The 14,100-nt window shown below is 42.3% G+C and overlaps 1 protein-coding gene across 1 annotated transcript; it reads right to left on the bottom strand.

The window, feature by feature from the left end:
• Positions 1-759: 759 nt before the first annotated feature.
• On the bottom strand, positions 760-10,431 carry ARPC3 (actin related protein 2/3 complex subunit 3). The gene is made up of 7 exons (XM_049619351.1): positions 10,326-10,431; positions 8,070-8,169; positions 5,121-5,197; positions 2,953-3,021; positions 1,992-2,118; positions 1,548-1,642; positions 760-1,071 (listed from the first exon to the last, which is right to left on the bottom strand). The coding sequence occupies exons 1-7, from the start codon at positions 10,329-10,331 to the stop codon at positions 1,009-1,011; spliced, it is 537 nt and encodes a 178-aa protein (XP_049475308.1). The 5' UTR covers positions 10,332-10,431; the 3' UTR covers positions 760-1,008.
• Positions 10,432-14,100: the final 3,669 nt, after the last annotated feature.

Here is a 14,100-nt window from a genome sequence, read left to right as displayed (position 1 = left end):
CAGTGAGCTACACACTTAAAAATGGTTGAAATGGGGTGCCTGGGTGGCTCAGTCAGTTAAGTGTCTAACTCTTGATTTCAGCTCAGGTCATGATCTCACGATTCATGGGATTGAGCCCCATGCCAGCCTCTGCGCTGGGAGCATGGCACCTGCTTGGGATTCTCTCTTCTCTCCCTCTCCTCCCCTGCTTGTACTTGCTCTCTTTCAAAATAAAGAACTAAACTTAAAGAAAATGGTTGACATGGTAACGTTATACGTTTTACCACAATAAAGAAAAAGAAAAAAGGAATGGAGTACTGTTACTGTAACATGGATGAACCTTGAAAATGTCAATTCTAAGAAGCCAGGACACAAGAGGCCACATGCTGTATGATCCCTTGTTGTGAAATATCCAGAAAAGGCAAATCCATAGACAGAAAGTACATCACTGCTTGCCAGGGAATGATGGGGTGGGGAGAGGAAAAGAATGGTTGGGGGGGTGACCACCACTGAATTGTACACTTTATTATTATTTTTTAATTATTATTTTTTAATGTTTATTTATTTTTGAGAGAGAAAGAGAGCATGAGCAGGGGAGGGGCAGAGAGAGAGCTGTCAGCACAGAGCTTGACGCGGGGCTTGAACCCGTGGAAGTTGGACGTTTAACCGACTGAGCCACTCAGGCATGCCATGAATTGTACACTTTAAAAGAGTGAATATTAGCTCAAAAAAATTTTAAGTGAATGTCAAGGATAAGCAATAAAGTGTTTTGACATGGAATGTTAGAAATTTCTTTATTATTACCTATTCTTATTAAGCACCAGCTTAATAACACAGAAAATTTCAAATCACCCTTCGACAACCCATTCTTCTCCCCACCACCCTAATTCTTGATAAAGAGCTCTTCAAGTGAAGACATGCTCTCTTCTCTCTTCCGTATAAAACTTTATCAAATAAAGGCAAAGAACTGTGTACATCTTGCTGTAAAATGCTGCCCATGGCTGTGGGAAGTGTCTGCCCAGGCTCCTTTTACTGTCCAGGTCCTGAAAGACTCTTGTTCATGAACTGTCTCTTCACAAAGCAAGTCCACCACTAACAAGAGGAGATAAAACAGAATGGATAGTGGGTGTCAAATCACCATGCAAGTTCAAGATAAGGTCAGAATATTAATTTATGTAATAACAAAATGTAATCTTGGCCTGACATCTCTTACGTTATAAACTTCTTGAAAACACATGTAAAAAAGGTTTTTTTGACTCACAAATCAGTCAAAATTATGGTGACAAAAAAATGTAATACATTCAAGATATCTCACACAGAAAATCTGCCCTGTGGGTTTACAATGCCCTAATATAAGAACATACAACCAAAAATGTTTATTGTATGCAATTCATTATTCACTGTGACTCACTGAACCCCTACTATGTACTAGGCACATACTCAAAGTTAAGCAGCACTGCAATACACAGACTAAAATATTCTTGCAAGGGAAGACCTTAGTTTATTTAATAGTAGCTGCATGATAAAAGGTTATTTATCAACTAAGTAGGTAAAGAAGAGGGTCTTACCTTGCTAGGTTTATCATTCTGAGGGTCAAAAACTTTCTCACAAAGTCTCAGTCCAGTCTCTTGTCTCAGCTGCTGTAAGTAGGCCCTCATCACCTCTAAAATAAGGAGCCAAGAGAAAAATAAGAAAAATCCTGTCTGAGAATGTATCCCCAACGTGTGCTGGTTGCTGGACAGTGACCTTGGTAATACATTTCTACACATTCAGACAAGATATGAAATAGAAATGACAGTCCAGTGGTTTTATAACTATTCTGGTTCAAAGGATTCTCTACATGTTATATTTGTTGCCAAGAATCTTTTGTGAGAGTTACTGGTAAGACAGTATCTGTGCTAATGATTCTACTCTCAACCTGTACACCAATCAAGACAAAGAAAGGAGGGGGTAAATAATCAAATGGAGAAAATCTTGTGCCATAGAGAGGGAGGTAGAAACCCTGTTCTTACCATCTTCCTGTTTGTTTGCAGGTTTGGCATAAATTGCATTAAGTGGAAAACCAGGCTCTCCAGGAATGGGAAAATTAGTGATTCCCAGGGTATACATTTCTTTCTCACCTTGGCTTTTGGAATTGCACTAAAAAAAAAAAAAAAAAAAGAAAAAGAAAAAAAATTATACACACACATATTTTACAGAGAAAAGGATAATAACATCCAATTTGTAATTTTTTAGTCTAAGTAGATGTGGCTGGGATTACTAATGTTTTTGGGTGCCCTTCTGCATTCTGAGAAGCCTCTAGGCCCCTCCCCAGAATAATGTTTTAAATGACTAAAACATACAAAATTACAAAAGAAATCATTTATAATTACAATATTAAAAAGCCAAATTTATGACATACTCCTACAGGCACTTCTTTATTAATGCACTGCATGACAAGATCCAGGCAGGGGCCTAATAACTAAAATATGAAGCAGTAATGAGTGAAAATAAAATTTCAAAACATCTTCAACTCTGAATGTAATAGGAAAATGTTGTGATTTCTACTGAAGAAAAAGTCACAGGTACAGCTTATGCTACTGTGGGTTGTTGCCTACATTAATAATTACAGTAAATGCTAAATTTCAGTTACAAGTTAGTGAAAAGAAAGATGTAATCTTTTTCCCTCTCAAGCTCATGAACCCTTGAATTATATCCTTGGACCCCAGGTTAACAACCTCTGAGCCAAGAGTTTAAAAGGAAGATTTCTGTCTCGGGAAGATACACACAATGCCTTAAAACACCACACCCTTATCTTCTCATTAGTCAACTAAATTATAGGTTTAGAATCCACATTCAGATTTTCCTCTTGGGTCCGGGCTCTAAGAGAAAGTACTACTTGTCCTTAAAGTCTCAACAAGTCCAGATGGCTAAGCAGGTGAACATGTGTTAGTACTGTGTTTTCTAGATAGACAATCATCCAAGTTTAATTACCTTTTGGAGTTTCTTCAGACACTCAGAAATATAGAGAGTTATATATATCAAGGTTCTATCAGCTTCATTCTGCAGGGGTGGGGCGGGGGTGGGGGTGGGAACACAGAAGTTAAAAACAGTCCTGATTAAAACATAACAATCACGTGCAATAAAAATTCAAGCTTTGTCTTTTGAGCATCAACTGAAAGCTGCAAGTATAGTTCCTATAGCACCAAAAGTTGCCATTCTCCAAATGCAGTCTTCTCGGGCCACTGGTGTGTCCGCTCCTAGGGAGGGAGCCGCCTGTTGCCATCCTGAGCTGTGTGGCTGTTTTTGTTCACCTTGGCTGCCCTCATCCCTGCATTCCCCTTGCCTCTCAGTCCCCGGGAAGCTGTGCCAACAGCACCTCCCTCCGTGTAGGAAGGAGAGTTACTAGAGCTGTCTGGAAAACCTGAGGTGCACCATATGGTCAGCTAATTTTTAAAGCTCTTTCACTTCAGAGTCTCTGCCGAGAACAAAAGCCTTTATGACTTTAAAGGAGGAACAGCTATTTCATGTGTGTCTTGTTGTTTTTTTTTTTTTTTTTTTTTTTATGTTTGTTTATTTTTGAGCAAGTGAGAGAGACAGAGCACAAGCAGGGGAGGGGCAGGGAGAGAAGGAGACACAGAATCTGAAGCAGACTCTAGGCTCCAGGCTGTCAGCAGAGAGCCCGACAGGGGACTTGAACTCCGGAACTGTGAGATCATGACCTGAGCTGAAGTTGGACGCTTAACCAACTGAGTCACCCAGGCACCCCTTCATGTGTCTTGTTCTTAAAGAGCTTCATGAGCCCACCTCTTGGTCTAATTAAAAGGAAAATGTGAGGATTGGATGTTGAGCAAATGTGGCACATACTTCAGGTTAAATCTGGCACAGATCTACAGTCTAAAAAAAACCAAATAACACATGTCCTTTTTTTTAAGATTATATGACTCAGAAGAATGAAATGTGGCAGAATTACATTTATTTACACCTATTACAAACATAACACTTAGACCATATATTAAATACAGAATACGTTGAGAGTATCACAGGACAGTTAGACTACAATTTCTAGACCAAGAGTCTACAAACAAAGATTTTCACACCCTGATTCCAAAAGGTCAAAGTTTGGCAAGGAGAGGCTGAAGTTCCATATTCTAGAACGTTATCAATAAAAGTTGTTGACATTCCTGTAACTTGCTCATAGAAGGAACTCAGAAAAGTTCTTTTTTATTTTGTTTCCATCTCCCCCTCTCCTTTTCTGCCACCTTCCTTCTACCTTCCTCTTGACCCCGTTCCTCACAAGAACTAAGAGCAGAAAGGAGAAAAGGGTAGTCAAGGGAAGGACCAGGATCAGTGAAGTTTCTTTATTTCTCCATTTCAGGTCCAGGACACAGAAGTATATAAAAATACCGTATCATGTAGGATTTTTTAGTTTTGGACTGGCACACAGTAGGAGCTTTACTAATGCTGATAATAAATAAAAATGTCTAGATGATGGGTTGGCAGACTTCCTCTGTAAAGGACCAGATATATTTTTTTTTTTTTGTATTTTTTTTTTTTTTAATTTTTTTTCAACGTTTTTTATTTTTATTTTTGGGACAGAGAGAGACAGAGCATGAATGGGGGAGGGGCAGAGAGAGAGAGGGAGACACAGAATCGGAAACAGGCTCCAGGCTCCGAGCCATCAGCCCAGAGCCTGACACGGGGCTCGAACTCACGGACCGCGAGATCGTGACCTGGCTGAAGTCGGACGCTTAACCGACTGCGCCACCCAGGCGCCCCTGTAAAGGACCAGATATTAAATATTTTAGGTTTTGCAGGCCAGGCTTTGTCACAACTGCGCAACCCAGCTGCTGTGGAGTGAATGCAGCCATAGACAATATCTTAAAAAATGTACGTGGCTGTGTTCTAATAAAACTTTATTTGTAAAAAGAGGCAGGGGGCCAGATTGGCCCTCAGGCTGTAGTTTGCTGACACATGGTACAGACTTTGGAGGAAAAATGAGAAACTAATGTTGATATAGGGTCTAATATTAGGCATTATTCTGGGTTTTTAAAGTCATACAATCTCATTCAATTTTATTTACTCCTCAGAACCCTGACTGCCAGGTAGATTATTATCCCTACCAGAAAACCAAATTAAATATTAAAAGCTCTGTACTTTACCTTAATCTCATAGTTTTTGAAGAAAACATTGGCCTTGAAGTAATAGATGGCTTCATCCACAATATCTGTATCTTTTGCTAAGGAGGACACAAGGGGAAGAAGGCAGAGAACATTAGCCAAATGCGAAAATAACACTTAGAAAAAAACCCCAGTTCAATGGTCAAAAGTCTTGGTGTCGAGGGGCGCCTGAGTAGCTCTGTCGGTTAAGCATGTGACATTGACTCAGGTCATGATTTCATGTTTCATGGGTTTAAACCTTGCACCTGGCTTGGTGCTGACAGCACGGAACCTGCTTGGGATATTCTCTCTCTCCCTTTCTCTCAAAACAAATAAACAAACTTAAAAATGGAGTTGAATAAAATGAGGCTGAGACATGAGGTCTTTAGAAACAATTTCTAGAAAAATCAGTATGTACATGGTTTATTATTTTTTTAAAAAAGCTTGCTATTTTTTAAAGGTTTATTTAAAACAGAGAGAGAGGGAGGGAGAGGGAGGGAGGGAGGGAGGGAGGGGCAGAGAGAGAGAGGGAGAGAGAGAGAATCTCAAGCAGCCTCTGCTGTCAGCACAGAGCCTGACCTAGGGCTTGATCTCAAGACCTGGACGCTTAACCGACTGAGCCACCCAGGCATCCCCATGGTTTATTCTTATAGTTTTATTGTTTTTATAAAAAATATACTCATTAGAAACAAATTAATCAGCACAGAAAAATATTTTACTGTCACCCTAAATCTCACTCCCTGGAAATAACTACTATTAACATTTGGTGAACATCATTCCAGACGTTTTTCTCAATGGGTTTATAAAAATAGACTGAGACACAGACTAACTTTGATAAAATGCTATTTAAAACTAAAAACTATTCAATGTAATTTCATTTGAATTTACATACTGCAGTTTCAGGGGAAAAAATCTCAATTGTCATTTAGGAACACACTGGGCTCATGTATATATCTTTCTATGAAAACGATGACTTCATATATACTTGTACAAGCTGTTTTAGGTGGTTAGAGACTGAGAAAAGCCAGAAACACTGTTGTGACAAAGACAGATCTCTTTATACAATTTCTTTGGCAGTTTTTTATTTTCCTTTTCTTATTTTAAGAAGGTCAAAATCCCAGGGTCTTGATATCCGGCAGCTGGTTGCAGAAATGCACAGACTGTTGTTATTTTTTTTTTCCCAGAGACAGTTATTTATATTTCTTGTCCATGACTGCTATCCCTCTCACACAGTAGAAATGCAAGGTAATCCTGAAGGTTGAATCCTGTGTGATTCAGCTGACTTTAATGCTGCTTGTTCCCCTGCTAAAAAATTTCAACATAATTCTAACTCTAGACTCTGTGTTCTCCCAATCTATTTTCTTATCTAGAGAAAAGGAAACTTCCTCAAAAGATTCAATATTGTTTATAAAACCAGTTAGTTCTTCTAAATGTAAAACTGTGGGGGGTGGGGAATGGGTTACAAGATTTAGAAGCATGTCTGGCACAAAAAAGTGCTCAAAAGCTATCTGTTGAATGTCAAAAAAATTTTTTTTGGTTCTGAAAGAGGGGTTGGGGGAGGCCATGCACAAGCGGAGGGGAGGAGCAGAGGTAGAGAAAGAGGATCTTAAATTTAAGTAGGCTCTACCCTTGGTGAAGAGCGTGACATGGGGCTCAATCCCATGACCTGGGATCACGACCTGAGCTGAAATCAAGAGTTGGTCGCTCAACCATCTGAGCCAGCCAGGTGCCCCATAAATAAATTTATTTGATTAATGCTACCTATTATTTAGCTCACAGCACAGGCTTGTACTCCTTCCTAATTCTCGTTCAGGTCTAATCCTGTCTCCTGAGGAAGAGTATCCCTGTCTACAGAAGTCACAAAGATCTGGTTTCTAGGGGCCCCCTTCTCCCTTAAGGGCCCAGGAAATGTTGCAAAGGTGGTAACTAGATACACTCCATCCCTGGTCAATTACATTTTCTAATCTGCTACATGTATTTTGTAACCATCTGAAAAGGCTGCTTGTCAAGGAATCTGGGCCAACATTGATTCTTATTCTTTCTTTGCACTGTAATTCTTTTCTTTTATGCTATTTTTCTTCTTTTTGGTCTTTTATTTTTTTCCCATCTGTTCCTTTTTCTTCATCTCAGAATCACGTAAAAACTATGGCAACTCACCAAATTTATTGAGTTTACTGAGTTTTCCACTGGTGTTGAAAACAAAATTAAGAAGAGGTCAAGTCAAATAGTCTGGCAGAGGAATGGAGACCAGGTCAGTACAAAATTGACAGTGAAAACTATGGTGTTAGAAACCCAAAATGGAAATCAGTGCAGATGCTTTCTGGGTACAGGGAAACCCTGTCTAATACAATACAAATCACACTGTTGGCAGAACATCTCAGAATGTGTCAGAAGAGTCTAAAAGAATGGGGCTTTCTAAACAGTAAGAAATGGTTCAAAAAAAGAGAAAGTGAGTACCAAGAAAGAAAGCAAAGATCTGAAATTCAGAAAAACAAGAGAAAGAATGTGCAATGTTATAGAGGGCACGTAAGATTTAAGATCGAAGTACTACTGAAAATGAAGATACTGAAGAATGAATAAAGGAAGTAGGATTGAATGGGAGAAGGGGTTAAAACGTTGTTTGTTTTTTTTTTTTCTCCCAGCCTTAAGACAGAGGAAGGATGGGGACATGTCATTCTACAGAAATATCAGCATTAAATCACTTTGTAAGAACTGACAGTGGGATGACTGTCATCCTCTTCCCTCTCAACAAAATATCCTGGAGAACTCAGCAGCAATAATACACTTGATCTTGAAAGGCCTAGAATGCAATATCCACCAAGCATAGAGAAAATACAAGAGCAATCTGAGACCGAGGACCGAACTAAGACTTTGCCTGACTTGAAAACGTCCGAGGATTGCTAGTTGTTTCCTACTAAAATCTGAAAATAATGGAAAGAAGTTTCGACTTACTCTCTCTAGGGGCGGGTCCTTTGAACTGACTTCTGATAGGCAACAGTGCCATGTTTCCAATGAGTTTGGTATCGGGGTCCATGAGAGAAGAGTGGTAAGCCTGTTGTGGCAAGCCAGGTAAGAATACGGAAACAGAAAGAGAGCAAATGTCAGCGGGGCAGACAAGCAACATTTCTCCAGAGGAAACAAGAATAACCCACCCAAGACTAACTAGGGGAGGGGGAAAAAGGGATGGCAGCAGCAATGGTCTGGAGCTGGCTCTTACTGGCTCATGAAAACGGGATGTTATACATTTTGAGGAATTTTGACAAATTTGGAAGTAAGCTGGTTGTTAAACACAGCCGTTACTAAAAATTAAATTATATAAATTTGCAACTAAGTTATAGTAAAAACAAAGGTAATAAGTACTCAAAATTCATTACTTTCTATTTTTAAAAATTATTTTACTATGGTCTATGATCTTAAGGTTATTTATAACTTTTCTATCTTTGCAGTATAAATACTATGTAATGGTGTGCTATTGGGCATCTTCCAAGTTCATGTTCAGTGACATCACATTTGTAACCGGTGGAAGTCTTTATGCTACAAAGATAGGCAAACACGAAAAAATCAGGGGTACGCCCCCCCTTCCCCAAGCTATTGTTAAACCAGAACCCAAGCACTGGCTTTTCAGTTCTGCCACTTCCTGGCTGTGTGTTTGACCAAGACATCGCTTTTCTTCTCTTAGCCTATTTCCAAATTTATAAAATGAAGAGTTATCTACTGCCTTCAGCGGGTAGGTGTGGGTTAAAGGAGCAGGGGAAACCACACTTATGAACGCAATTTGTACGCTGATTCCGAGTTCTGCTTTTTACAAGATGTCTGTCTTTCGGTAACTCAAGAAGGGCCCCATTCATATATTCACTCATTCACCGAATGATAACCAAACACCTTCTATGTGCAAGGCATGGTGATAAAATGGTAAGAAAGACCAGTGTGATCTCTGTCCTTGAAGAACTTTCAACCCAATGGGGGACAGGGAAGTCCAGGAACGAGCACAGGACTTTAAAGTCCTAGCTTAAAATCTAGCTTTACCATCAGTACACAACCTTGGGTAAGTTACTTAACTTCTCTGAGCCTCAATTTCCTCCTCTGCAAAATGGGAACAATGGGTTACTGTGAGGATTAAATGGGATAATTTACGTGCAGTGTGTAGCTCAGGGCCTGCCTGGCACACATCAGGAATCAAATGGTAGCTACAAGATTCATTAAAAATGTAACTGTGGCTGGCTCTTTTTTGTCACAGGTATGCTTCATCTAAAGCAGCCTCCACCCTCACCTCCACCAGCTGTCTTGTTACCCATCGATTTCCTTCATCGCGTTTGTCACTAAAACCGTCTTCTCTATTTACATTTACATGTTTATCTGTCTCCCCATTAGACTGTGACCTCGAGTGTAGGGGTTTGTTGGCCTTATTTACAGCTGTTAACAGTGCTTGGCAAGCAGCAGATGCTCAGTAATTTTTTTGTGTGAGTAATCACGTTATTGAACCTCCTTTTCCTCACCCGCAAAATGGAGACCATGATGGCGATAAATTTGCCCCACAAGACTGGCTGTCAGCAATGAAGGACAACCAGCCTACTATCAATTTTACTCCTACCCCGAGGCACACGAAAATAGAAACATCTGGTAACCAGGCGCCGACCCAGCGTCTGCTCTGGCGGCCCTACACCCAGCAGCCAAGTGTGGCCACCACGGCCGGAGCGACAGAGGGGGAGTCCGGGAAGTGGGGTATGACAGTGACAAGCAGCGGGAGTGATCCGCCCCCGGGGGCTGAAGAGGAAGTGGGCCTGTGGGGGGTAGAAAAAGAGAAACCAGACCCTAGACTTGAGAATTGGGGGAGAAAAAAAGAAAAAAAAAAAAAAAAAAAAAAAGCACAGCCCTTGGTTTCTCGGCTCTAGTGAAGCTTTGGGGATCCTGCCGGAGTCCGGGGACACAGGAAGAACGAGAGAAGGGGTCGGCACTGGAACGAAAGGGGCGAAAGGGGCCGGGGCAGCCTCCTCTACACGCTCGGGGTCTCTGGCCCACTCTGCCGCGGCCCCGTCCCCGCTGGCCGACCCAATCCTACAGCGACAGGCCCCCTCTCCTCGCCTCTCCCCTTCTCAGGGCCCGCTTCCTCTCTGCCCTCCTCGGCCCGCTTCTCTCAGCTCACGCACGACTTCTCGCCGCTCTCCCCAGTTCTCGCCATCTCTCCACACCGCGACTTCGCCCCCTTACCGGCATCTTGGCGGCACCCGGTTTCAAGCTAGACCAGGAGGTTGGGGTTAGAGCGCTACGCTTCCGGTCCGGCGGCCCGGGCGGGGTAGGCGGAAGTGAGCCGGAAGGGGAGGGTGAGGGGAGGACGCGGCACTTCCGGTCTTGCTATCCCTCTGCTGAGGCGGCCGAGGCTCCGCAGGGAGGAAGGGACACCAGAGGGCACCCGAGCACTAGGCAGGGGCTCTGAATGCCGCGCATGTGCGTAAAGTGTGCGCGAAATGGAGCTGGGTCTTGGGTTACAGAATCCTAAGGATCAATCCCCTAAAAACTTTGCTTTTCCTCAAAGGTCGTTTCAGTGAAGCGTTCCCTAGATCACACTATTTTAATTTTTTTAATGTTTATTTTTGAGAGAGAGCGCAAGTGGCGTAGGGGCGGGGGGGGAGTACAGAGGATCTGTATTGACTGTGCTGACAGCAGCGAACCCCATGGGGGGCTTGAACTCAGGAACCCCACGAGATCATGACCTGAGCTCAAGTTGGATGCTCAAGGGACCGAGCCCAAGGGTCACACTATTTTAAGTTCGACCCCAATCCACTCCGCTGTGTCATCCTTATTTCTTTTAGCCACAGTTATGATTCTTTGGTTCTTTAGTTTACTTTTGGTATTTATTTCCCCATCCATGTGGACGTCAAAAAGGCAGAGATTCTGTCCATTTCGTACACCATTGTATCCTCTGCGCCTATAATAGTGATGTACATGGCAGGCATCAAGAAATATTTGTTGAGTGAATGAACCCAACTGGTCCTAACAGTGGAGAAAGGAGAGCACTCAGAGATGGGATTTATGCACTACCCTACTCCAATTTGTGTGCAAAAACTGCGAAAATGGACTCTGGGTTTGAATCCTAGCTCCAGCATTTACTAGCGGTGTAATTTTGGGCAAGTTAATTAACCTCTCTGTGCCTCAGTTTCCTCCCCCAAACTGGAGATAATATACTTACCTCATTGTTTTGTGAGGATGAAATGAATTACATGTAAAGTGTGTAGAACTTAAATGCCTGGAACATACTAAAAGCTCAGTTTTTTTTTTTTTTTTTTTTTTTACCTATTACTAGAAAGCACCTCATGTGTTAGTTTGCAAACTGGCCCTTGTATACAGGAGGCAAGAAGACTGAAAAGGAAGGCCAATCCAGATATATAGGTGGTGGTTCTAATAAGCGAGGAAACTTACTTGTAAGGGTTATCTTTGGTGAGGCAAGAGTAGATGTCCCCACCTACATGCCAGACTAAGTTCGTGTAGAGGTCATAATTGGGTTCAGTCACATCCAGATGGGCTCAACACCTTATTCTCAAGACCATGTCCTTGGAACATCTCCCACAGCGAGGGGTGGGAGGGATGAGGAACCTTGGACTGCCTGAGTCCAGTTTAAGGGTCAACCAGTGGTCACATCCTCTTGATTATCTTCTCCAACATCACCTCAAGTGCCACCTTATTGCTGCCTCAGGCTGTTTCTCCTGCCAGCCCCTCAGACTGGAACACTCTGCCCCATGTTCCCACAAATGATTTCTTACTCAGGTTTCTGGCCAAATAGCACCATTTAGGAGCATTCACTGACAATGAGCCCAAAGTAGCCCCTTACTCACTCTCCACTTCATTACTGTTTTCATTTCTTCCCATTCCTTATCAAGGTTTCCTTGTTTGTGGTCTCAAGGGCCCAGCATGTCAACTCCATGAGACTAAGGCCTTGTCTGCTCTGAGTGCTCCCATTTTTTATCCCCAGTGCCTGCCACCCACCAGTAAATTTTTCCACAGAATCATGTCAGGATCTTCAGCAAGATAATGAAATCCTTGAGGACTGGAATGGACATAGTCATCTTTAAAACCCATGTCTCGAGGGGAAGGAAATTCAATCTGGCCCTTCACTTCTTGCCTAGAGGCACATTCCAGACTCCAGAAGCTAAACCAGGGCAAAATAGTTCAAGGAGCAATGAGGGCAAATGAAGTTGCCTTTCCTTTCTTCCATGGCAATAAAATGTCTAAGAATTTGCAACATGGGGAGACCAGAGTGTTTTTACCCTTTCATACTCAGGGCCACAGGGAGAGTCCCCAAGCAGGACAGCACATTCCCATGATGCCCATTCATGTTCTCGCCTTATTGCCCTCCCATGACAATAGCTCACACCAATGCACCATGATGCAAATACCTGACTTGTACTCATAGCCTAAGCCCCCAGACACAAGTTATCACTGAAAGCTACAGCTTCTCAGTTTGCAAGTCTTTAGTTAAAATGGATCAAATGTGACACTACAGGTGTCTCTCCTGCTATCAAGGCCTAAGAGTGATTAAAATTTAACTGGAGTTGCGGGTTAAAGGGCTTAATTTGTATTGCTAGAAGATCCAGGACCAAATGACCAATGAAGCCTGGGCCCGTTATGAGGATATGAAAGTGAAAGAAACTATAAAATGTTTCTTTTTTACCTTTTTATTTATTTTATTTAAAAAAAAAATTTTTTTTTTACGTTTATTTATTTTTGAGACAGAGAGAGAGCATGAACGGGGGAGGGTCAGAGAGCGAGGGAGACACAGAATCCGAAACAGGCTCCAGGTTCTGAGCTGTCAGCACAGAGCCCGATGCAGGGCTCGAACTCACAGACTGTGAGATCATGGCCTAAGCCGAAGTCGGTCACCCAACCGACTGAGCCACCCAGGCGCCCCCTTTTTTACCTTTTTAAAAGACTTGAGAGAGAGCGCACACATGCAAGAGAGAGCAGGGTAAGGGCAGAGGGAGAGAGGGAGAGACAGACTCCCAAGCAGGCTTTGTGCTGTCAGTGCAGAGCCTGACACGGGCTCCAACTCATGAACTAGGACATTGTGACCTGAGCCAAGATCAAGAGTTGGACACTTAATTAACTGGGCCACCCAGGCACCCCAAGACTATGTAAGATATTTCTTAGCACAATGCCTGGCAGAACCCGGTGGGCTTTAGCAGGGCCTGGCCCACGGTAGATACTAGAAAAATATCTGTTGACTGACTAGCCAGCCATTCTCCATGCTTTCATACCCAACCCCACTGAACTTAAAAACACTGAAAAGAAACAATTCGACCAATGTGCACATTAGTTAAAAGAAAAAACTTTACGTCCTTTGCATTTTTGTGTGCATGTTACTCCAGGAAAGTATACATTTTTAAATGCTCAGAGACTAAAAACTGCATTTTTGGGGTGCCTGGGTGGCTCAGTTGGTTAAGTGTCTGACTCTTGATTTCAGCTCAGGTCATGATCTTGCGGTTGAGTCTGAGCCCCGGATCAGGCTCTGCACTGACAGTGCGGAGCCTGCTTGGGATTCTTTCTCTCCCCTCTCTGCTCCTACCCTGCTTGCTCTCTCTCTCTTATAAAATGAAATGAAATGAAATGAAATGAAATGAAATGAAATGAAATGAAATGAAATGAAATGAAAAAGTAAAAACTGCATTTAAAAAAAAAAATTTTTTTTTAATGTTTATTTATTTTTGAGACAGAGAGAGACAGAGCATGAACTGGGGAGGGTCAGAGAGAGGGAGACACAGAATCTGAAACAGGCTCCAGGCTCTGAGCTGTCAGCACGGAGCCCGATGCGGGGCTCGAACTCACGGACCACGAGATCATGACCTGAGCCGGTCGGCCGCTTAACCAACTGAGCCACCCAGGCGCCCCAAAACTGCATTTTTAAAGAAATCACTGACTATGTTTTGATGACTGGGCAAATTTATTCATTTAAAAATTTGCCCTGGCTGAGTATTTCATTTTTTTTTATTTT

Source organism: Panthera uncia (assembly GCF_023721935.1).
Source record: "Panthera uncia isolate 11264 chromosome D3 unlocalized genomic scaffold, Puncia_PCG_1.0 HiC_scaffold_8, whole genome shotgun sequence".
Classification (NCBI taxonomy): domain Eukaryota; kingdom Metazoa; phylum Chordata; class Mammalia; order Carnivora; family Felidae; genus Panthera; species Panthera uncia.
Note: the sequence above shows the minus strand (reverse complement) of the source record. Positions and strands in the feature narration are given on the sequence as shown.